The 26054-nt window shown below is 38.5% G+C and overlaps 1 protein-coding gene across 4 annotated transcripts in view; it reads left to right on the top strand.

Moving 5' to 3' along the window:
- Positions 1-26054, top strand: part of ZNF451 (zinc finger protein 451) — a 92037-nt gene that overhangs the window by 5516 nt on the left and 60467 nt on the right. For 3 of the 4 annotated variants that reach the window (XR_008615772.1, XM_028479236.2, XM_024121944.3), the window contains exons 3-4: positions 1933-2013; positions 22007-22132. Coding sequence is in view for 3 of the 4 variants with exons in the window: in XM_028479236.2 (XP_028335037.1) it covers positions 1933-2013; positions 22007-22132 (207 nt within the window). In the remaining variant the exon portion in view is untranslated. Of the gene's footprint in view, positions 1-1932; positions 2014-3472; positions 13691-22006; positions 22133-26054 lie in introns of those variants that run through there. The other variant, XM_024121945.3, reaches the window with a different exon arrangement.

The raw sequence follows: 26054 nt of genomic DNA, 5'->3' as shown, positions 1-26054 counted from the left end.
TTTACAGCTCAGGCAGAAATCCTAATTACTTTATTACATGAGTCCTGCCCAGAAGTTTTGCTCTCTGGTTTTATCTTAGTGGCTAAATCACCACCTGCAGGGAAAGCAGTTTCCTGCTTGGAGAGAGGTTGCAGCCTAGGGGAGAAATACACTGTCTTTGAGACTGGATGCCTTGTCTCAGGAAGAGGATCTTTAACTAGATCTTAGCTTCTGTCTCTTGACCTGGGGTCTTTTTCTCTTAATTTTTCCACTGAATATATCACTTTGGCTTCCCAACAGCCGTCTTTCCCAATCCTGAGAAATCTTTCCCTCAGCCATGTTCTCCCGCTGTGTTCCTTTCTCTTGTTTTAAACATAGTAGAATTTTTCAAAGAATAATCTTTTTTTTTTTTTTCGCCGTACGTGGGCCTCTCATCATTGTGGCCTCTCCCGTTGCGGAGCACAGGCTCCGAACGCGCAGGCTCAGCGGCCATGGCTCACCGGCCCAGCTGCTCAGCGGCATGTGGGATCTTCCCGGACTGGGGCACGAACCCATGTCCCCTGCATCAGCAGGCGGACTCTCAACCACTGCGCCACCAGGGAAGCCCCAAAGAATAATCTTTACTCTTGGCCTTTACTGCCTCATTTTCAGCTTAATTTTTTAGAGCCTGACTTCTGTGCTCACTACTTTCTTGAAGTTGCTCTGTCAAAGACATTTTAAAATCTCCTTTGTTGCTAAATTCAGTGGCATTTTTTTTTTTTCAGTGCTCAGTGGTTTTGGCCACATTTAACATTGACACCTTTTCATTGAGGTTTTCTCTATCTTTAGGTTCTTTGAATTTGTGCATTTCTGATTCTTCTCAGATCTCTGATTACCTACTTAGCTCTTCTTCCTAAATCCTAAAATTCCATCATTTCCTCAAGAGCCTCCTTGAATCCCTTCCTTCTCCTCTTTGCTTTCTTCCTTGGCAATATCATAGTTTCAGTTTAGTTCTCGAGTTATTAGTCTTGTAGGGGAGCATCTTTCCAGTCTCCATTTCCAGTTATGTTCCTATACCCAGATTACAGGCTTGCATTTCTAGCTGTCTGCCAGGTGCCTCTGTGTACCCCTCGTACATCATCCCATTATGGCCAAAGGAATGCCAGCTTTCTGTCTTTGTATTCCAAATTTATGTCTATCCTTTAGTCTCCTAAGCTTGAAACCTTAGAGACCACTTTGACTCCTTGTGGTTGTTGGGGTTTTGTTTTTATAGTCAATCATTTTTTGGTTTTTGTTTTCATCTTACCTGTATATCCTTTTGTATTTGCACCACAGCATCACTGTTATTTTTGCCATAACCACTATTTTAGTTTTGCATTATTATGTGTGTGGACTGATTAATTATCCTGCTTTCCATACTTCTCTGTGTGATTAATCTTCTTAAGGTAAGCTCTCATGATCTTATTCCCATCTTAGTATTTATTGATTCCCTTTTGCCTGTAGAATAAAATCTAGGCTTTTAAGCTTAGCATTCAAGGCTTGGTCTGCAGTGGAGCCAGTATGGATGGAAAGAAAAGATGAAGGAGAACCAGGTTTGATGTGTGACTCTGTAGGAGTCGGAAGTACAGCCTAGCTGCTAGTCAGAGATACCCATCCCATCTGAAAGCATTGGCTTACAGTATCTGTGACCTTGTAGCACTATTCCTGTGTTAATAATCCTCTCCCCAAGGAATCAACACAGTCCTAATACCCTACCTTGGCTTAGGCTCTTTTAGATCTTGTCATCATTTCTTAGTCTTGTGCTATGAATATTTTCATCTGCATTTGTTCTGATGATTTTCTACCACCCATAAGGCTTCCTCTTCAGAAGAGTTCTTGCCAATCAATCCCAACATCGACAAAAAGGATTGTTTTAAATGCTAATTTAGTTTGAATAACTCTCTATGACTTGTTAATTTGTTCATTTTTTCCTAGGAAGGACCATTAAGACCTGTTCTGGAATACATTGATCTGGTCAGCAGTGATGATGAAGAGCCTAGCACCTCTCAGAGTGAGGTAAGTATATTACATTTGACTTGCATTTCTTCACTTCTGGCATTTAAGAAGCATTCTCTAGAGAGAGTCATCAAATCAGCGATGGCTGTGTTTAGGGCTGTTGTGCTTTAGAGAACGGCCTGTTTCTGTTAGAATGGCCCTGAGAGGTAGTCCAGGGAGTCCTCTGCCCAGAAGATCTCCTGCTTCCAGCTTTGTTCCTCTACTTTCAGCGAGGATGTGAAAGGATTATGTGACACAGGAAAGTTCTAAGCCTTGGAGGCCATATCTGATAAAAGGGAAATGGAATAAAACTGCAAGATTTTTGGCTCCCTTTTCCTTTCCTGTCTCTCCTCAGGTGCCCTGTAGAACTGGATCCTTTTCTTCCAGAACCATGTGGCCACAGAAAATTTGTTGTATCTTGGAAGAAAGGATATGTGAAGATCCTTTAGAAATGGAATATGGGGAAGGGTTGTGGATTATTCAGGCGTCATCCTTTTAACCTCCTCTTTCCCCCTCATATTTGGGGTTTTCTCTCTGACCTGTGATTTATTGGTTTTGGGTTTGACCTTTAAACTTATGCTTCCCTTACTCTGAGAACCAAAGTAGCTGAGCACTTTGTAGCAATCTTGTCTTTCATTTGTCTTAGCCCGAATTTCTGTTAATGGGCTGTTTTCTTGATTCATTAGAGAACTGGCTGTGTGTTCAAGGCGGCCAGAAAGCTACTTGCTGTGTGATATAAGGTATTGGGACTTGAACTTGCAATCAAAATACCTAGGTTTTAGTCTCAGCTTTACTTCTTATTAAGTCTGTGAATTTGGATAAGTAGCCTTTTAACCTTAGTTTCTTTACCACATAAGAATAATACCTACCTCACAGGGTTGTTGTGAGGATGAAATGAGGTAACAAAGCTCCTTGAAAACTACAAACCATAGAGTAGACCTGTGCAACTGGAAAATTTTGTTATTCATGGAGAGTGAATGAGAGAGAATTTTTAAAGGGATTTAAAAGTGACTCTGCAGTGTAGGACTTCTAGAAATGTTTTTTCTTCTCAGTGGAACTTTTCCCAAGTTCTCTTTTCTGTTATTAACTTCTACTTGTTGCCTTACATATGTTGAATGGGATTTTTTTTTTTAATTGTTTTCACGAATAGTCTTGCTGCCTCTTCTTATTCTAGCATGGGAACAAGCAGCAGGCTAGGATGGCACCCCTTGACCTGGGGTTGTTTTTACTCTTTTTCATGGACACAGTGCCAGGTTAATGCCAGTAGTTGGTTTTGGGCCTTTGGGGTAGTGAAATTTGTGGATTTGACTTCTGTGGTCCCCTTGCTGACCTGAAGTGGATTGTATGTTTCATTGTTAATTATAATAATTTTAAAAATTGAGTTCTACTTACTGGACATGCATCTCTGCACTTGAAAGTTAACATATTAAAAGCATATTTTTTTTCTTCCTTGGTTTTCTTGTTCATGTGGATAACCCAGAGAATGCCTGAGTCTAAGGTGCCATCCTCTGAGAGTCATCGCCCAGAAATGTGCTCTAGCTGCAGTGTTCCTCTTCCCAGTGGAGACAGCAGCTCCTCCTCTGGGAGCTGTACCAGCAGTCCACACAGGATAGTTTCTCAACCTTCTTCTGTTGAGAACCCATTGGAGAACCAGAAAAGTGATCAAAGTAATTCAGTTATTAAGCTCTCTGAGACAGAGATGCTTAAGCCATCACAAAATTGCCAGATTCTGCCTTCATCTCCACTTCTGGTCCCCCAGGAATCTTTGGCCTCTTCAGAGGTCAAGGAGGATTTACCTGTAGAGTCTTCTGCTTCACAGCACGGACAAGATGCCATCCTCTATCTCCAGACACAAGTGGCTGAGATGTCCCGAGTGATACGTGATCTGCAGTCCAGGAGCTGTTTTCGATTTCATCATTCTAGGCCAAGTGAGAATTCCTCGGTTCCTTGGGACATCTCTACCTCCAAGGAAGAACATTTATCCACAGTGGAAGAAGAAGCTGACTGCAAATCCCCCTCAGCTGATGACAAAGGGCAGCCAGCTGACCCTAGTCAGTCTAGTTTCACAGGGCTTTTGAAAAGAATGGAACAAAGAGGTATTATCAAGAGAGTCACGTTACAGTCTGAAGCAGAACCATGCGAAGGGAAACCTGATTGTGTGACTTCTAAGAAACGTTTGGTCCCTCCACTGCATCCTCTTCTGAGAATCGCCACCACTGAGGTTTTTAAAGACCCTGCTGATTGCCATCCTTCTTCCTTCATGGGACACAGGGTCTATCCTGTGGCCAAGGATACCTCTCCTTTCCAACCAAATCCACCGGCGGGGGGCCCCATCGTAGAAGCATTAGAGCACAGCAAGAGAGGAAGCACAACATCACCTCTGGATTCTACCTCGAAAGAGATGGAGGTCATGGGTTGTAGATTCTACCATGCTGCTTCCATTGCAGCCCGAGCTGCTAGCTACATGGCCTATATGACTCAGTATCAGCGTAAACTCTGGGAAGACATGGAGGATCTGGTCCATGACCCAGAGTTTGATCGTGGAAAAGCAAGATGTATAATATCTGATGGTATGGATGCAGGCCTTTGGCAGCTTTGTACTACTAGGGATATAATGGACTCTGTGGTCAGAGTTATGGCAATGGCAATAGACTACAGAAGGCAGGCTTGGCTTCGACTCACATCTCTCACTAAGAAAACCCAAGAGAAGATCTCACACTTGCCCTTTGACGGTACTTCCCTCTTTGGACAAGATGTGAATGCTATAGTTGCAGAAGAAAACAGTATAAAGGAAAATGACTATAAAGACCACAGCAAATACTATAACCAACATCGATACTTCTATAGTCATGACCAGAAAGCACATTATCACAGTAGAGGATACTCCAGAGGGGATTGGTACAAACCCCGAAACCACCCCTATAGATACAGGAAAAAGGGAGAATCTCCAGAACGCCATGGGTACAAGAATTAGTAACCCATTCACGTTCAGCAGTGCACCTGTCCAAGATGCTGACTGTGCTACTTGCTCCTCCCATCCACACAGGATCTACAGGTAGGAGGGCACCTCAGAATCTGAACGCATGTCTGGAATCATCACAGCTGACATTTGAATTCTAGACTTTTGGAATGAAGTAAATCATAAAGAGACTCATGCTTTCTTGGCCAAGTGAGTAGTAGAGACGTTCAGTAGGGTTGGACAAAGGTTTACCCGTTATTTCTAGTCCAAAATAAGTCTAGAGGAGGGTACTCAGGAATCTGTATCCTCTTATGATTAAGGAAAAATATAAATATTTCTTCCTCCTCAGGAAAATCTCACTGGTAAACTGAGGACTAGGAGATTTTGGATCTGGAAATAACCTACTACTAGATCTCTAACACCAGAGGCAGATCCTTCGTTTTTAGGTCATCAGTGCTTCCTTGTTTAGGCTTCCGTTTGTCATATCTTCACAAAACGACAAATCTGTTATAATCTTTTTATGTCAGGGTGATCAGCTCACCAAGTGTCCATACTACTGTCAAGCTCTGTGAGACTTCAGAATCAGCCTTGAAGCTGTATATCAAGAACTAAAATTCAAACCAAAATTTGTAAAATCCAGTTTGCTTCCAGTGGGGTGGCTAGATGTCCCAGGTCTACTGTGGACACCAGCTAGAAGAAGACTTTCCTACCTGTGACATCTCTGTAGAAACTTTCACAGTAACTGTCTTCACCACCCAAAGCTACACAGAGAGAATTCTCTGCAGTTGTCACTTCTAAGTCTGTCAAGCTCATATATCACAGGCTGTGAGACCTGGTCATGGTGTTCTTACAGAATAATCTGGGCCTTTAACCAAGATGACCTTGACTACCTTCTAAACTCTTGAGCTCCGTAATTCATCACGCTCTAAATACAAAAAAAGATAACGCACATTAGTGCCCTGGAAATCAAGGATGTTACACCATCCAGGTATGCAAATCTGAACTCTTGAAAGAGCAAGAATTCCAAACATGCCTGACAATCTGGTCCTCTGATTGTAATAAAGAGGGATGCCATCAGTCTAGATTTTACTGAGAAATCCTTCAGATTCAGAGCGTAACTGTGGATGTAGTAGAGAGAACATCTCATGCACTTCTCTTTCTGGATGTCCATTAATGATTTCTCAAGACTTCAGTGGCGTGTTCTTGGTTTATTGGTCCCTTAATCCAGTCAGACTCTTACCATGAGAGACGACTGATCTTTTTGTTCTCAGTTCTTCGCATTATGATTTCTCCATCAGACTGGAACTGGCAGCAGATACCTCAGTTACATGTCCTACAGTATCTATCTCGAGGCAGTGGCTGTGCAGTGTCCAGCCCTTAGACCCTTGTCTTCACATCATGACTTCAGTGTTGGAGAAACTGCCAAATTGGAGGGGTCTGAATACATCATCTAGAATTATTTGCTTGGCCAAATAGAAAAAAATTTTATCAATAGACTCATAATTTTGTAATTTCTTGGTTTGTCGAACATCTGCATTTTTTTTTTTTCCTCTGCTTGACCGTAGTATTTTGGGTCTACTGTTAGTGGACTATGACACTGTTTTCAGGTTTATATGGTTTCTGTTTCTTGCCATGGTTCCTGCACAGTGGTGACTGATGTTTTCCCTGGTGCCCCACTTTTTAATAGTTTATTGGAAGCCCATTCCCCCTCCTCATCATAACCATATTCAGCACCCTTTTTGTTTACTTTTCTTCCTCTCCCTGTTTGTGCTGTAAAGGTCGAAGATGCAAATATCCCTACTTGGAAGAAGTTATTTTATTTTGTCAGATAGTTTCAGGGTACTGTATTGATTCTGTTTGTCCTATTTGTAGATGAAACTTAAGCTGCAGTCTTGATAGAGTCTCCTCTTGGCACATTTGGTCAAGTCATGTCTAGAGTTAACATTTACCTTTAATTTTTCTATACTTTTCACAACGTTTTATTTCTGTTTTAGGTCCGTGCCAGTGCTCTAAAAATTCTTTCAAATTGAACCCTAGAAGAGCACTGATAACTGTCTAAAAAGAAACAAGGGCCTAAGAAATCATACGAAGATTTTTATAGTTCACTATGTGTACTCTACCAGTTCAGCAGTCTCATGTGCCCTTGCTGTAGCACCATAGTTTTCTTCTGTGAAAGGACTAGCCATGGGGAACTTGCTGGAGAGAGAGACCTTGACACTTTTCTGTACGGCTGCACATAGATGTTCCTAGTTATCTGAGGCTACTTCGCACTGCTCCCACTGCTCCCACTTTTCCATTTCTCCCCGTCCATTCCCTGAATCACATACTGGGTCACCAACTTGATGATTTTTGAGATACTCTTATTTTCCAAAATTCAAACCAAAATTATGGTTGCTTGAAGACCTGATTCTCTGAAACTGCTCTGGCATTTCCACCTAACCTGCTGTTTTTAATTTTTTTATTTTTAATTGTGCTTAAAAAAGACAAAACATAAAATTTACCATCATAACCATTTTTAAGTGTATAGTGGAGTAGTGTTAACTGTACTCACATTGTTGTATACCTCTCCTTTCCTAAATGTTTGTAGAGCAGCATTGCTGCTGTCTTCATTTTGTGTTACGTTGCTCTGTAGCAACAAGTAGCATTTCTTTGCCACTCTCTGACTGATATGCCTAAGCATCTCCAGAGATCTTTCCTAAAAATAAAAAGGTATTGAGATATCATGGACTTGGTGGTCAGGAGGCTAGCTTCTGAAGGGGTTCAGCAGTTGCGTGGGGATGGGACAGAACACCGAAGTGTGGGAGCAGGTTTAGCTGTAGATTGGGTGCTTGACTGCAGAAGAAACAATATTCTTAACCTGTTTTTTAAGATTAGTTTAAAGTCTTTCTCTGGCATACTTGAATGATGATGGTGTTATAAAACTAAAAACAGGGATTTGGTGTAGGGAAACAGCCCTAATAGACAACCACAGTAGTGTATGGAATTCATAATTAGATAACAAGTTTTCACATCATGTCTGCCATTTGCAGAGCCTTCAACAAGGTTCTCCATCAGGCCAGCCTCTGAGGTTTGAACAGCTCTAGGTCTTCTAGGAGGCCTAGCAATCATTGCAAGTTGAGTGATTTGGTGTTCTTGAAAGGGATGCGTCTAATGATCCTTTTTCTTTAAAATGTTATTGTTTGACTAGACATAAAATGTATGTGGAAATGATATGATTTCTCATGGTTACTGTGTGTACACAGAAATGCTGTTTCTATTCATTGTTATATGAAGTGCCTTTTTAAATTTCACACTATTGTTTAAAACTTAACATTTTAATGTCTTGCATATGTTGCTGGTGATATTTATGTAAATTCTGTACAGTGATTTTTTTATCTTGTAGTTTATTCATCTTCTGTACAATTGCACTATCTAAATGTACTCTCCTTCTGAATGTTACTTTGTTTTCATTACAGCACTATTGATCCATTTCAGAAGGTTGTAGAGTATGTCCCTCCCCCTTTATTTAAATAACTTCACAGTAGTTATTTTAGTTTTTAGTGATAGGCTCAGTTTTCTGGGCATTGAGGCAGCTTTGTTTTCTGTATCTAGGTTCTATGTTTCTGATTGAACCGTTTGTCTCATGTCTAACCTTGTTCTTAGCCTTGGTAACACAACTTCAATTTGATAAGTGGGTGTGTTTACTCAGTAATAAGTAAGAAGGACATTAGGAAAACGAGTACATTTGTTGACACTTTATCTTTTTTTTTTAAGACTGTGTGACAGCTTATCAGTGTAATTGCATTTAAACATTATTATTATTATTATTATTATTATTATTATTATTATTTACTGTGTGGCAGCTTCTTTATCAGTATAATTCCATTTATTTACCTAGCCCTCAAAATGACATTTTGAGGGGAGCATAAACTCAGGCTACTTGGGTACTGTTTAGTATATTACATTACTATTATACTAATAATTTACTGAATGATACCTAAGTGACCTGATTGATAATGTCCTTAAGGGCCTGCTCCATCCAGGATAACCTCTCAGGTACCGTAAACAAGGAGGTTGGAATCGTCGCAATCCAGAATCCCTTCTAGCTGTAAACTTGGATACAGAGTTAAATGACATGGATGAACAGAGTTAAATGGCACATTCAGTATTCTTGAGGACATACTTAATTGGGATTCTGGTAAAGGTTAGAAATTATGGATTAGATCTTTGTAGAAATAGTTTAAAGACTGCAATAACTGAAAACTTTTTTTTTTTTTTAATGTGAGGCATGTTTTGCCCTGGCTTGCACTGTTCAGTTCCATTGTCTTTTGAAATTTACCATTCTTACTTAAGTGTTAGTGGCTAGTCCAGTAATTGACTGTCAGATCTGTATGCATCTCCTTCCTGTCATTTAGTTGGCTGGACCTATTCTATATAGTTTTTCATTAGTGTTTACATCAATCAGGTCTTCATTTTTCACTTAAGAAAATAAACAGGTGGAAGTCATCAGTAACCTGATGAGGATCACTGTATTGAATGCAAATCTTTCAGTTGTTTATCCAGATATAACAAGTTTTGTAAGCCATTAAAATATGTTATGGAATGTCTCTTCCTGGATGAATGATGAGAATATTGTTTTATTAAATCTTTTTTTCTTGTATTGATTAGTGGGATGATATCTTTGTACTACTTTGTCTTTTCATTTGCTTGACTTTATTAAGAGTGAAACCTTTTTTATAGTAGTGTTTGGTACCATTGAGATACTACTCAAAATTAGGTTTGCTTCCTGTGGATATATCTGGAAGTGATCACAGGCCAACCTTGTCCTTTTGATGTTAGCATCTCAGTTATTTCATTCTTTGTATTGGGTCTTTTCTTCCCCTTTATGTAAAAACCTCTTTCTAAAAGGATGTCTGATCTTCCTTAATCTCTTTGATGGAGATTATATTTTTTATTCTACCAGTCTGTACTAGCCAGGATTTTGATGTGACTTTTTATGTTTAAATATAATGCCTTCAGCATTATTGTAAGAGATTTTCTAGTTTTCTCTTTAAAATGTCCTTTTTTAAAAAAAATAGTCCAGTCTCACACTATTTGGCTATTGAACTTTCATCAGTTTTTAATGCCTTCTTGTTTACTGGTGGTAGTATTTTCTCATTTCTGTATAGTCTTTGTGCAAATGTATTATTACATGTAGTTTGTGGTCAATTGCATTTTTTCTCTCTAATAAAAATTTTCAGTTCATCATCATGAATTTTTAGTACAGCCCTGGCATACACTGTATCTTTAACATTAATCATTTTTTTTTCTAGATCGTAAAAACTTTACTGGTTTTGTTGAGGTAACTGTCTGTTTCAAATGGTCTATTGGATTTTTTGATGCCTTGTCAATTCAATAAGAGTTCTCAGGTTGTCTGTAGTTTCTTTTAGGACTTTGGAGATCTCTCAAGTTGTATTGCGTTTTCTAATATTCCTGAGTAGTGTATTCCTTGGTAGAAATGAAAGCAGATCCTTTATATCTGGTAATATTAAAAGAAATTCTTTGACCTTAAATGGTTCAAGTGTTATCTTGTGGGTTCTGTTAGTAGTCCCTTTGTAAGACTGACTTTCATATGCTTTATTTTCCCCATGAGCTATCCTGTGCTTTCTGTTTTCTTTCATTACCCATAAAAGTGGCTCTATCACAGCATTCAATTTTAAGGGCTACAGTTAGACCTCTTGTTAACTCCTGATTTTATGTTATGGCTGTGTTTCACACTGCCTTGACTTACAGTGTAGTGATGTGCTAAAATAATTATGTTTGTGGTCCTTTTATCTATACTGCTTTTATTTAGAGAGGCAACAGTGATGTGGATGATAGGGGAAAAATACATTTTCCAAGTCACTAAACAGTTTAAAATTTTCAGTTCCATTTTAAAAAACATTTAATTACATTAAGCTTTCTGCTTTTAGGTGTGCAGCCCATTCCTTTCTGCCTTAGGGAGAATAATTGTAATTAGTTTCATTTAGATTCTTAACACAGAGTTGAATGCGTGTTGGTCTTTGCCTAATGGCTTATAACAGCTCCTGTTTTCTTTTGCTTTTGACAGAAATATATTTTGACAGATGTTGGAAGCTCTTTGATAGTATTGGGTCTAAGTGGCATCTTTCTACCTGGGAAGGATTAGAGGAGAGAACCTCCATTGATAGAGCGTATATGTACCAGGCTGTCTGTTGGTTGCAAGGGACTCTTCAGGCAGAAATGCACTCTTATTTTGCAGATGAGGGAATGGAACTTATATTAAACGATTTGCTCAAGTGGTGAGCTTTGAATATACACTCTGTTCCTCCAAGTTTCAATTCAGTGTTGTACTCAGTGGCCTTTTGTCTTGCAAGGCGCCACTCAAATCTTAACCTCTGAGAAGGTAATTTGTCAAATAACTACCCTTCTTCCCTGGATTTTGAGTTTATGGCCGTACTCTTATCCCTTATTACTTGATGTCTTTATTAACTAATTCCTGGTTATTTCACTTGTCCAGTCAGAAACCCTAACCTTCATTCTCACATTGAGTTTTCACTGTGCTGGACTGAGATGATTTCTGGATGCGTTGTCGTTGGCTTCTGTTTCATGGATTCCTTATTTGTGTCCCATTCATTTTCAGCACTGATCATTTCAGTCATGGTTCTTGATGCTTGTGTTTTTCTTTGTTGTACCTCTTTTGTTTGTTATATGCTTTTTGTTTCACATATACACTTAAATTTTTTTTAGCTGGTGTCTTGAAGATACTGGCTTAATGAAGGGAAGGTGGAATGCTAAGCACATGGTATTTGAATTCCAAAGAACTTGATCTGAGTATTAGCAAGTCACTTATTCTCTGAGACTAAGTTTTCCTATTCTCAACTGAGGTAATAATGCCTGGAACTTCAAAGCCTGATACAAATTTCCTTTCTTCAGTGGTTATGCTGTTTCTACCCACATTTGTAGATTTCTCATAACTGTGGGATGGTATTGGATATAAATACAGATATACCTTAAGATGTATTTAATAGTATATAATAGTTCATTTCATGTCATCACATCATGTTCACCTTGTTTACAGTTTTTTTTAAGGCTGAACCATTAAGCTACATATAATACAAGTCCAACAATGGATTAAGTCATTGAAAGATGTATTTAAAATAAAATAGTCTCTTAAGTGCAAGCTACGAAATGCTCATAATAAACAATAAGAAAAAAATTAAAAAGAATGTAGAATGAAGAGCTAGAATGTATAGGTATGTGTATACAATTTTTGATGGATGGTATTTTGTCATTTTGTGTCTCTGATGGAAACAGTCAGTACTTGCTATGTGCAAGCAGGCCCTGAGGAAGGTCTGTGGATACTGGGAGTTAATAAGAGATGGTATATTCTCTTGAGAAAGAAATACCAACACAGTGTAATTGTCCTATTTAGAGGAACGCCTGTGATGAGTTTGGAACAAAAGAGAGGGCGATCTGAAGTGGTCCAGGAGAACTTTTCTTACCAGATGCTTGAGCTGTGGTTTGGAACGTGATTGGAGAAGATTTACTTGGGCTAGTGGAGAAACAGGAGCCAGACATTCAGTTGAAGGAATCAGTGTGTGCATGAGTGTGGGGAACATTGTGTATCTGGTTTTTCAGAATTGTGAGGAACAGCCTCTATGGGTGCAATTGGAGGAGATCAGGTTGAAGAAAGGATAAATGTACATGAGAATGTATTGGTTCCTACCTATTCCAAGTGTACTAAGATATGTAGCCGTTACTTGTAAGGTCGTAGAAGTAGTCTGTCTAGAAGTTTCTTTGACTACTATGGACATCTAGGCAGTTCCTTTTTTTCCTTGAACTGAGCCAAAGGAAGGCTCTCCATCAGTGCAACTCTAGCCCCAGGGACGGCTCCAGCAGTGACAACAAACTGGGGCCCTGTGGGAGAACAGCTTTGGTGATGAACAGGATGCTGCTGCTGAAGAGGGAGGGGCATCCCATCATGGTGGGCAGGTGCACACTGTAGGACCACTTGTGGGCCATGTTCCTCACTGCAGCTCAGTGCGTCTTGTTTCCCTGTGCATTGGCTTACAGATAATTTGAGCGTGGACTTGGAGGAAATGAAGGTATTTCTTTAAAATGTTGCTTCTTTGGAGATTGGAGATGTGTTGCATAGGGCCTGTGAACCTTGTGCCAGTTGCATCTCCAGCAGCACCTAGAGCACGTTTTGTCAACTTCCTTTTTGTTTTTTCTCTGCTTTGAGTTGCTTTCCTTGCTCTAGTTGCCACTTTCACCTTTTCTCATCTCCACAATTCTTTCTTTTCTTACTGTGCCAGAGGTAGAGCAGTGGCACTCAGGGTTGAAACATTGTAACTCCCTCTTGTTTTGTCACAGCTTCATACTAGGAGATACTAAAAAATTCTCCTAAGTTCCAAGGTTGTTTTTTGGGGGGTTGGGGGGGGGTCCTGTGTCTAAAGAGAATCAAAATCATTCTGCCTAGGAGGGGAGTTTTACAAATACAGATATTGGTAATTAACCCAAAAGACATCGTAGGAAGAATCTTATTGAAGAGGTTTGGTGGTATGAGCCTTCTTCACTGAGTAGTACTTTACAGAATGGTGTATATCTATGTGTATGTTTTAAAATTTGTTCCTATAAGGCATATGTTCCATGTACTTTGTATTTGTAAACAATAACCAGTTTGGGGGTGGGAAGGAGATTGCTTTGTACAAAAGGGTTGTTTCCTGGTTTTAAAGCTTTGCTGCTGGAGATGGTAAATAAATATCGTACAGCTTTGCTGTGTTTATCTCTTCTGTTCTATCTGTATTTGAATATAAAATTCTTGAGGAAAATTGTTGCTTTTCAAAATGTTTTTTGGGGTGTGGTTTCAGTTGTAAGTTGGGTACAAGGGGATTCTGGTAAACAGAACTTATTCTGGGAGTGTAAACCTCATAAGACCAAACTAGAGACCCAAGCTTTGAAGGGATGGGCAATGAGAAGCAGGCTTTGAAACTGGAGTTTGTATGAAGTAAAGCAGTTGTTTCAGGAATTCTGTTCAGCCTGTTGAACTGAAAATGGCTTGCCCTAATTCTTGATTAATATCTGTTTCTGTTATGTTTGGGCAATAATGTAATCCAGTCATTGCACTTCTAGATACAAAAAGAAACCTGGAGGGAAAAAGTTAAATACAAGATTATGTTCCTTTTAGAGACAAAATTTCCATTTGCTTTTATGAAGGATAGATGTTAAACTTATATTTTTAAAAGGCAAAAAGTAGTGATTTAAGCCAAATTCGTTACATTTCCAAACAAAAGATTGAGATCCTTGAGACTTTTTGTCTTTATACAGTCTTGTTCATTAGTAATTAAAATTTTCTTAACAATTTTATAGCATATTCTAATGCAGAAATATTAGAAAATAGAGATTAAAAAAGGAAAAAGAAACCCTCTAGACAGAAATAACTGCTGTTAACATTTTGATTTATAGCCTTCTAGATTTGGTTTCTTCTAAATATTTTTACAAAAAATGGGATCATTTTCACTTAAAAACAAATAAAACTGATATGGAAAAAAGACATTGAAATATATACATTATAGCTTCATTGACAAGTGGGATTTTGTGCTGTGTCATTAATTTGCTTATTTAAAGATTTGGTATGCATTTATTTTATGGTTCACATAGCAGGTCACAGTTTCATAGCAATGTTAGATATTTTAATAGTTTCCAGGAAATCTTTTTTAGCTCATTAAACTTGATTAGTATATGAAAGTGTTAATTGCTTTGGTAAAATTTTTGCCTAAATAGTGGAATTCTCATTGGACATTATTCCTGATGATCTTTTATGAGCAAGATTGTGAGTTCATGGTCAGAACTGGTTTCATGTTCACTTGAACTGATTTCAAGTTTGAAGTGGTTATTTGTAGCAAAAAGAGAAAAATCAGGACAGTGCAACTAGTTTTCACAAGGTTAAGTTTATTCAATAATGAGACTACTGAGGGAAATTTTGAAGTATTAGCTCAAGTTTGTGTCTTCATATGAAATGAAAAGTCAACAATGCTGACCATTGATATTAGTTCCTTTTTTAAAAATACCCTTACTTGACAAAATAAGGGAATCCTATATCAGGCTTTCCTTCCTCCCCTGCCCCCTCCCCAATTATAGAGACCCACTGAATCCCACTATTACAGATTAGATATCAGAAGAAAGCCCTCTTCCCTTCCCGCCCAAGTTATCTATTTCTGGACTTGGAATTTTTGCTGTGACTGCCAAGCTCCATTAAAAGATAAACATTGTCCTCTAAAATAGAAGAATTCTTGCTTATTTTCTCCTAAATATGCTTAGCTTTCATGTATATGTGCACTCAGATATAACCAGTATCCTTAATCTGCTGTCATTTCTAAGACACAACCCAAATTTGCTTTGTATTTAAGAATTTCATAGTGTCCACGGGTGAGCATAGACAGGGTTGCAGGGAAAGGCCATATTAACCTGGCTTCTGAGGTTCTGGCACAGCTTTCCTTCCTGTACCCAGTGTGGCCCTCATTTTGTAACCTTCCAACTCCTGATCACCCGTGGATTTTGGTATGTTGGACTATGTCATTGGCATCATACCTCTGCTTCCATTTTTTAAAACCATCATTTTAGTTAAAAAAAAATTTCATAGGGACTGAACTAGAATCTGCTTTTTAACCTTTTCTGGCTTTACAGCTTTCTTCTTAATTGTTAGAACCCCACAAACGTCCTCAATGGGAGGGGGTGGATATGGAAGAAAAACTGACTCAGAGAAGTGATCTAAATATTGGCAAATAGGGACTTCCCTGGTAGTCCAGTGGTTAAGACTCCACGCTACCACTGCAGGGGTTGCGGGTTTGATCCCTGGTCAGGGAAGTAAGATCCTGCACGGCCAAAATTACATATATATATATATATATATATATATATATATATGTGTGTGTATATATATATATAGAGAGAGAGAGAGAGAGAGAGAGGGAGAGAGGGAGAGAGAGAGGGAGGCAAATAGAGACTCTCCCCTCCCCAATATATTTCTTAGGACTTTCCTACGCTTCTCCCCCCAGATAACTGAGCGGATACACTTTCTTGCTGGTCATTTGCTATCATTGTGGACTCTTTAATATTACTCTTCAGTAGTATTTAATATAGAAGTTAATCCAGGGTAATCACAACAAGTGCTTCAAGAAGGATGACTGAAGATCTGTAGCTGCTAACATTCTAAATGAAACTGAGAACCCATTATTCTTACCATTGAGAGCCAATTCCATTTCTAGTTTGAGAAGTTACATATCTGAAAGCCTGACCTTCCTTAGAAAAACTCCAAGGGCCTAAAAGCTTCTTTAGACTATAGGCTTTGGTGGAGATTGGCAAATCTAGCCTAAGAAGAGTCCTGGAATTTTGTGATTTCACATTAATTACAATTCAGCATTGTGGCACTAACTGGAATGGTGGAAATTCCCAAACTGAAAGATACATTGGCCCCTTTTCATCTTAGTTCTACAGGAAACATTTAAGACATTTTCATGTAGCCTGAAATCAGTTCACTTTCTGCCCATATTCTGACAGTACTGTAGCTTTGATTCTGCAGTTGTCTCCGTAACAAGGTGGCCTGCAGTAAGTTTTTCCCGTGTTCTGATCAGTTAAAATTTATTTCTGAACATATTGATTCTTTGAATTACCAGTTAAACTTCTGTGCAAAATAAGGCCTTCTGTGACCTAATGGGTTAAATCGCTAACATGCATTTTAGTATCAGTGATCCCTCTGTTTTTCCAATGCCGATATGTTGTTCCAGAACCACAGAAGAATGTAATTCAGTGAGATCTGAGGCCAGCCCTCATTTTGGATCACTAACAATGGAAATCCCAGGGACTTGGCTCTCTGGAGAGAGTGAGTGTTCATAGATAACCTATTACTCATGCCTGGCTTTAACCAGCAGCCTTGATCCCCAAACCCAAGTTTGTGATGGGAAAATATCAAATGAATATCACCGTGCTGCACGTGCTTATTTTCTTTCCTCTTTAACACATTCTTGTTTAAAGTACTTCCATTTTGTCATTTTTAAATGGCAAAGATTTCAAAGTTGAAGTTCTTCCTTTCTCTAGCTACCATTTCTTTTCATCTACTCCCAACAGATTGTCTCTCAGATCTGCTTTTCTGCTTTCAATGTAGGTAGTCAAGAGTTCTTTTTTTCTTTTTTTTCCTGGAAACTAACCCACCTTAGAGGGGAAGGAGAAGGAGACCAAACACAATTCTGAATGCCTTTTGTTTTCAGCATCAGGGCCATAAGGTCTTTTGAGCCCTTCAAAGTCATGAAAGTTAATAAACAGATCAGCAGAATTAATTGGAAATAACATAAGTAATCCTGTTATTGACATAGCCATATAGTTAAATAAAAGACAACAGGCTACTGATAGCTAAATATAAGAAAAATAACTTTAACAACTTAATAATACCAACAGGTTATACTTACTTGACCTTTAAAAGGTAAAGTTCTAGGGCTAGAGATTAATTTTGGAATGAAGTTGAAGAGATCCATACAAAAGTTTAAATGTTGATTAAAGGGCTAAATAATTTAACTTCCTAGCATATGTGTATAGCTTGAAGGGAGTAAAGTTTTAGGAGCATACTTATATTTTGACTAGTGGATTACTAAAAATTTTTCCTGTAGGATATATAATTGCTGTATTTCTAGCATTAGTTTTCATTTAGCTTTGCATCCAGAGTTTATAATTTACAGTGTAAATCAGAGGATCATTACTTGTGCTTTAATGTAAACTTTAAGAAGAATAAATATTATGTAAAGTTTTCCTGAATGAGTATAACGTGGGAAGTAATTCAGAATGGTTAGTTTGTCATGGTTTGGGAAAAAGTAAAATGATAGTGGAACCATCAATTCAAGATAACTCTTCCTGGATTAGTATTACCTTAATTACCTTAATTAACCTTAATTAACCCAAAACATGGCCTTCTTCCTGTCTCCAGAATATTCACATTGTTGTGACACAACAACATACTTTGTCAATAAATCCTAATTTGCACCTTGTCTATCTCATGTGTTAACATGACCTTGGTTTACCTGGCCTTCCAAGCATGACTTTTGCTAGCGTTTAAAACTTAAATAAAATGTTATCTCTGTCAGGAAAACTAACACACTCTAGGTCCATGTTTAAATACTGTTAACTTCCTTAAATTAAAAATTCTTTTAGAATCTTCATTTCCTTCTCAAGGTAGTACCCACATTTTAAAGAGATTAATTTTTTATCTTCCCAAAGAGTAAATTCATTTGCTTTTAAGACAAAGAGATAAACATCTCAGGATCAGAGCTCAGATAAATAAATTTTTATGACTATCATTTTTAATAAGCTGCATTGTCCTATGAGTTGTAAAAGGACATTTTAAAGTTGGTAAGATGCCACCCACTACCTGGTGCAGTGGTATAGGCTGGCCAAGTGGTCAGAAAGTTAGTTTGGGACTACTTCTACCCAAAGTGATCCTGTGAACATTATTTACTGCAGTGATATAGCCTTGTACTAAAAATACCACCTCAGTCTTGTTATATATGCTCACTTCAGTGGAACTTCTGTGTACTTGGAAAATCACACCTGCTGTTTGATTTGGTTGATGCAACTCTATCCCAATTTAGATAAAATTTGGGTTGTACATATATGATTGATTTGCCTAAAAAGGGATATTTTAGTTAGTAACACAATCTTTCTGGTAGAAAAACATTTTTTAAAAATTTGTTTATATTTAATTAATTAATTAATATTTATTTATGCATGCTGTGCCAGGTCTTAGTTGTGACATGCGGGATCTTCGTTATGGCATGCGGACTCTTAGTTGCGGCATGTGAACTCTTAGTTGCCGCACGTGGGATCTAGTTCCCCTACCAGGGATCGAACCCTGGCCCCCTGCATTGGAAGTGTGGAGTCTTACCCACTAGACCACCAGGGAATTCCCTAGAAAAACATTTTTTTTTTTTTATAGAAGCCCATATGATTTAAATTTATTTATTTATTTATTTATGGCTGTGTTGGGTCTTCGTTTCTGTGCGAGGGCTTTCTCTAGTTGTGGCAAGCGGGGGCCTCTCACTATCGCGGCCTCTCTTGTTGCAGAGCACAGGCTCCAGATGCACAGGCTCAGTAATTGTAACTCATGGGCCCAGTTGCTCCGCGGCATGTGGGATCTTCCCAGACCAGGGCTCGAACCCGTGTCCCCTGCGTTGGCAGGCAGATTCTCAACCACTGTGCCACCAGGGAAGCCCTAGAAAAATATTTTTAATAGAGTTTATGTTTTAGAAAAGTTTTAGGTTCACAGCAAAAAAAAAAAAAAAGAGGAAGAGATCTCCATATACCTCTCCACCCCTCAATAAAGCTTCCCCCATTATCAACTTCCCCCAACATAGTGGTACATTTGGAATAATCAGTGAGCCTGTGGTGACACGTTATTACCCAAAGTCTGTAGTTTGCATTAGGGTTCACTCTTGGTGCTGTACATTCTATGGGTTTGGACAAATGTAATAAGGTATCTACCTTTATAGTGTCATATAGAATAGATTTCCTACCCTAAAAATCCTCTGTACCCTGCCAATTCATCCCTCCCTCTCCCCTAACCCTTGGCAACCACTGATCTTTTTTTACTGTCACCATAGTTTTGCCTTTTCCAGGATGCGATATAGCTGGAACCATACAGTAAATAGCCTTTTCAGATTGGCTACTTTCATTTAGTAATATGTATTTAGGTATTCCTCCATGTCTTTTCATGGCTTGGTAGCTCATTTCTTTTTAGCACTGAATAATATTCCATCTTCTGGATGTATACAGTTTATTTATCCATTAACCTACTAAAGCTGCTTTGTTGCTTATGAATAAAGCTGTTACAAATAAAGTTTATGAATAAAGCTACTATAAATATCTCATAACACAGGTTACTTCACTCCTAACTACTGTTTGGTTTATTTGCATGTTGTTTTTCTTAGGAAGAGCATTTCATCTGCAAAGAAAGAGGGTTTTATTTCTTCCTTGATTTGTGGTTTGGTGTCTGACATTAATTTGGGGGAAATTATTGGTCGTTATTGTGTCAAATAGTTCCTCTGTTCCTTTCTCTCTTTCTTCCCCTGGTATTCCCATTATGCATATATCTTTTGTAACAGTTTTTGGATATTTTGGGTTTGTTTGGTTTTTTTTCGGTCTTTTTTCTCTTTGTCTTCCAGTTTTGGAAGTTTCTGTTGACATATTCTCAGGCACGCAGATTCTTTCCTTGGTGGTGTGCAGTCTGCTGGTGAGCCATGAAAGGCACTGTTCATTTCTGTTGTGGTGTTTTTGATCTCCGATTTCTTTCTGGTTCTCTCTTAGGATTTCCATCTCTCTTACATTACACATCTGTTCTTACAAGTTGTCTATTTTTTCCATCAGAGCCCTCAGCATAGTAATCATGGTGGTTTTAAATTCCTGGTCTGATAATTCCAACATCTTTGCCAGGTCTACCATTCTTTGCTCGCTCAGACTCTTCAAACTGTGTTTTTTGCCCTTTGGTATCCTTGTAATTTTCTCGTTGAAAGTTGGACATGCTGTCGTGGGTCAAGAGAACTTCGGTAAGCAGGCCTTTAGTGATGAGTGGTAAGGCTGGGGGAGTGGTGGTGCTCTGTGTGACTGGTCTCAGCCTTGGAGAGCCTGTGCGCCTGGACTGGGAACCCTGGCGGTGCTTCTCAGGCCTTCCCCTCACCTGGGAGGGTGGCTGCAGTGGCCTGAAATGGCCTATTTTCCATCTCCCAGGTTGGTCAGGCTATCTTGAAGTAGTTTCTCTTGAGACCAGGCATCGTTAAGGACAGAACGCTCTGACATATTTCGAAATGCTTACTTTTCTTCTCTCCCTGCTGGAAACATGGTGGGAGTTTTCTCCAGTCGACACTGTGAGAACCTGGTAGAGCTTCTGAAGGTAAACTCACAAAAAGAGTAAGGTCCCCTCCCCTTGACTGGGTCCCCCTGGAGTTTTAAGTCTTGTTAATACTTGTCCACACTGAGCTTCCAGCACTTGGTCAGTTACAGTTCAGGTTTTCCTCCCCAGCACTGGTCCCGCTGAGCTTTCCACCCGTGGGTTTCTGCTCCACTCAGTTGTGATTCTCTGTATCTGCCCCTCTGTCTCTCCCATTTTTGCATCAGTCACTTACACTGTGACCTCACTTCTACGGTGGATCTAAGAGAGGCTATTAATTTTACAGTTTCAAGCTTTTTACTTGTTAGGATGGAGTGGTGACTTCTAAGCTCATTCCTTACATGTTGAGCCAGAAAACAGAAGTTACAGCTATTCTTTTTAATCTATAATTTTTCTTACGTAAATACTGTCCAGGAATTGGTGAAAAGCCGGAACCAGGGGGATTGGTGCTATTAGACTTTTAGGGGGTGGACCAATGGCTTGGCATTACCTTATAGGCTCAGAGCAAAGCAATGCCAAACTTTTCAATATCCAGATGATTATAAAGTAAATAAGGATGATTAATAGGTTATGTAACTTTTCGAAAAACAAAGATGCTGGTGGGTGACTGGCTGTCCTACAAAATACCACAAATTAAAAATATAAAGCAAACAAGGCAGGTTCTTAGAAATTTGATAATGATAAAAGTAATTAGTTCCTTAATCAACAAGGACCCACTGTATAGCACAGGTGACTGTACTCAATATTCTGTAATAACCTGTGGGGGAAAATAATCTGAAAAAGAATGGATATATGTATCAATGTAAATGAACCAGTTTGTTGTACACCTGAAACTAACACAACATTGTAAATCAACTATACTCCAATATAAAATAAAAATTAAATTAAAAAGAAGTAAATAGTTCTTTTTTTAAAATTTGATTTTATTTATTTTTTTATACAGCAGGTTCATATTAGTTATCCGTTTTATACATATTAGTGTATATATGTCAGTCTCAATCTCCCAATTCATCACACCCCCCCAAGCCTCTTTCCCCCCTTGGTGTCCATACTTCTTTAGTACAGTAACTCTTTGGTAAGTGGATGTATGTTATTCCAAAGCTAATTTTGTTAACTAGAAGGAATGAAACTTGTTTTTTCAATTATAGGATAACGTTAAGCATAAAGACCATATTGACCATCAGAAGGATAAAGTCGCCTTGACTCTGGCTCGTCTAGCCCGCCATGTCGAAGTGGAGAAACAGCAGAAAGAAGAGAAGAATAGAGCATTCAAGGTATGTGGCTGTTTTAATTGATATTTTACCAGATTATAGAGTTGTTTATAAGAAAGTTAAAGAGGTACTTGTATAATCAAAAAATGTATAATTGGATCCAAGTTCAGCATGAAGTCTACATAGCTCACTGAGTTAGTAGTAATTCATGATGGCCTTTTACATCTGTTTTTGTTAGTTGGATTCTGCTCATATATGTATACAGACAAAACAAGAAAAAATAGGGCTTCCCTGGTGGCACAGTGGTTGAGAGTCCTCCTGCCAATGCAGGGGACACAGGTTCGTGCCCCGGTCCGGGAAGATTCCACATGCTGCAGAGCGGCTAGGCCCGTGAGCCATGGCCGCTGAGCCTGCGTGTCTGGAGCGTGTGCTCTGCAACGGGAGAGGCCTGTGTACCACAAAAAAAAATAAAAATAAAAAATAGAATTAAGTGGACTTTATTTTTGGGAATTAAAAATCATGGGATTCTTTAAGCTGGTGAGCAGTTAAGGGTTTCTAGTTACTTTATCACAGTTTATCAGGCCTTCTGTAGATAGAAGCTGTTGAAAGGTTATTTTCTACTAAGTAGAGCCAGACCGCTTTCACTTCAGCCTCTCCCTTCAAATTATTGAATTAGTGTGGTAGAAGAGCTACTACGTGGAAAATGAAGCCTAATTTAGACTCTTACATGATATAAACCTTTTAAAACCTTGACTTGCTTTATTTATTTTTTTAAGATTTTGTTTTTGATGTGGACCATTTTTAAAGTCTTTACTGAATTTGTTATAATATTGCTTCTGTTTTATGTTTTGGTTTTTTGGCCGCGAGGCATGTAGGATCTTGGCTCCTCAGTCAGGGATCGAACCCGTACCCCCTGCAATGGAAGGCAAAGTCTTAACCACTGGACCGCCAGGGAAGTCCCTTGACTTGCTTTAGAAGACACCAAATGAAATTACCTTAAAGAACTCCCCCAATATTGCCAAATGTCTGTTAGGAGTAGCATGTTGGCAAGTTGGGTAAAAAAAAATCCTACTGGGAGTTTAAAAATGGAAATAGAAATCATGGCATAATTTTACCTTGTATGTTTTTGATTCCTTGTTCCATTGCTTATTATAAAGGAATTTATATATTTCTGTTGCCTCTGTTTTAGTATCTCCTAATCTAATGTAGAATACATTAGTCTTCTTTAAATTTAGAAGTAGCTTTTTTTGGGGACTTTAACTTTATAATGTAATACCAGTTAAATTAGAGCATAGTGTTCTAATTGTATGTTTAAAATGCTTAATACATTAGTGATACTTTTGTTTCTATAAATTTATTTTATTTTTGGTTGCGTTGGGTCTTCGTTGCTGCACACGGGCTTTCTCTAGTTGTGGCGAGTGGGGTCTACTCTTTGTTGCGGTGTGCGAGCTTCTCATTGCGGTGGCTTCTCTTGTTGCGGAGCACAGGTTCTAGGCGCACAGGCTTCAGTAGTTGTGGCACATGGGCTCAGTAGTTGTGGCTTGCGGGCTCTAGAGCGCAGGCTCAGTAGTTGTGGAGCACGGGCTTAGTTGCTCCGTTGCATGTGGGATCCTCCTGGACCAGGGCTTGAACCCGTGTTCCCTGCATTGGCAGGTGGATTCTTAACCACTGCGCCACCAGGGAAGCCCAAATTAGTGATACTTTTTTTAAAAAGGATTCTTTCTTTCCTGGTAGAGACACTATTCAATTTTTTTTTTTTTTAATTTTTACTGGAGTGTAGTTGATTTACAGTGTTGTGTTAGTTTCATTATGATCAAATTGGTTTTTTTTTTCGGAGAAGAATTGCTTTACAATGTTGTGTTAATTTCTGCTGTACAATGAAGTGAATCAGCTATATGTATACCTATTTCCCCTCCCTCTCGGACCTCCCTCCCACCCACCCATTTAAGTCATCACAGAGCACCAAGAGGAGCTCCCTGTGCTATACAGCAGGTTCCCCCTAGCTATGTATTTTACAAATGGTAGTATATTTATGTCAAACCTAATCTCTCAATTCGTCCCACCCTCCTGTTCCCCCCACTGTGTCCACAAGTCCATTCTCTACATCTCTATTCCTGCCCTACAAATAGGTTCCTCTGTACCATTTTTAGATTCCACATAATATGTGTTAATATATGGTATTTGTTTTTCTTTTTCTGGCTTACTTCACTCTGTATGAAAGACTCTAGGTCCATCCACATCTCTAAAAATGACCTAATGTTGTTCCTTTATATGGTTGAGTAATAGTCCATTGTATATGCATACCACAGCTTCTTTATCCATTCATCTATCATTGGACATTTAGGTTGTTTCCATGTTCTGACGATTGTAAATAGTGCTGCAGTGAACATTGGGGTACATGTGTCTTTTTGAATTATGGTTTTCTCAGGTTATATGCCCAGTAGTGGGATTGCTGGGTCATATGGTAATTCTATTTCTAGTTTTTTAAGGAACCTCCACGCTACTCTCCATAGTGGCTGTATCAATTTACATTCCCACCAACAGTGCAAAAGGGTTCGCTTTTCTCCACACCCTCTCCAACATTTATATGTTTAGTTCTTTAATCCGTTTTGAGTTTATTTTTGTATATGGTGTTCGGTATTGTTCTAATTTCATTCTTTTACATGTAGCTGTCCAGTTTTCCCAGCCCCACTTATTGAAGAGGCTGTCTTTTCACCATTGTATTGTTCTTGCCTCCTTTGTCTTAAATTAGGTGACCATATTGTGCATGGGTTTATCTCTGGGCTTTCTATCCTGTTCCATTGATCTGTATTTCTGTTTTTTTTGCCGGTACCATAATGTCTTGATTACTGTAGCTTTGTAGTATAGTTTGAAGTCAGGGAGCCTGATTCCTCTAGCTCTGTTTTTCTTTCTCAAGATTGCTTTGGCTATTTGGGGTCATTTATGTTTCCATACGAATTGTAAAATATTTTGTTCTAATTCTGTGAAGAATGCCATTGGTAGTTTGATAGGAATTGCACTGAATCTGTAGATTGCTTTGGGTAGTATAGTCATTTTCACAATATTGATTCTTCCAGTCCAAGAGCATGGTATATTTCTCCATCTGTTTATGTCATCTTTGATTTCTTTCATCAGTGTTTTATAGTTTTCTGAGTATAGGTCTTTTGCCTCCATAGGTAAGTTTATTCTTAGGTATTTTATTATTTTTGTTGCTATGGTAAATGAAATTGTTTCCTTAATTTCTCTTTCTGATTTTTTGTTAGCATATAGGAATGCAAGAGATTTCTGTGCATTAATTTTGTATCCTGCAACCTTACTAAATTCATTGATTAATTCTAGTAGTTTTCTGGTGGCATCTTTAGGATTTTCTATGTATAGTATCATGTCATTTGTAAACAGTGACAGTTTTACTTCTTTTTTTCCAATCTGTATTCCTTTTATTTCTTTTCCTTCTCTTACTGCCATGGCTAGGAATTCCAAAACTATGTTGAATAGAGTGGCACAAGTGGACATCCTTGTCTTGTTCCTGATCTTAGTGGAAATGCTTCCAGTTTTTCACCATTGAGAATGATGTTTGCTGTGGGTTTGTCATGTATGGCCTTAATTATGTTGGGGTAGGTTCCCTCTATGCCCATTTTCTAGAGAGTTTTTATCATAAATGGGTGTTGAATTTTGTCAAAAGCTTTTTCTGCATCTATTGAGATGATCGTATGGTTTTTATTCCTTAATTTGTTAATATGGTGTATCACATTGATTGATTTGCATATATTGACAAATCCTTGCATTCCTGGGATAAATCCCACTTGATCATGGTGTATGATCCTTTTAATGTGCTGTTGGATTCTGTTTGTAGTATTTTGTTGGGGATTTTTGCATCTATGTTCATCAGTGATATTGTTCTGTAATTTTCTTTTTTTGTGACATTTTTGTCTGGTTTTGGTATCAGGGTGATGGTGGCCTCGTAGAACGAATTTGGGAGTGTTTG

The sequence above is a fragment of the Physeter macrocephalus genome, chromosome 18 (assembly GCF_002837175.3).
Source record: "Physeter macrocephalus isolate SW-GA chromosome 18, ASM283717v5, whole genome shotgun sequence".
In the NCBI taxonomy this organism is placed as follows: Eukaryota; Metazoa; Chordata; class Mammalia; order Artiodactyla; family Physeteridae; genus Physeter; species Physeter macrocephalus.
This window is presented reverse-complemented; position numbering and strand designations above follow the sequence as displayed.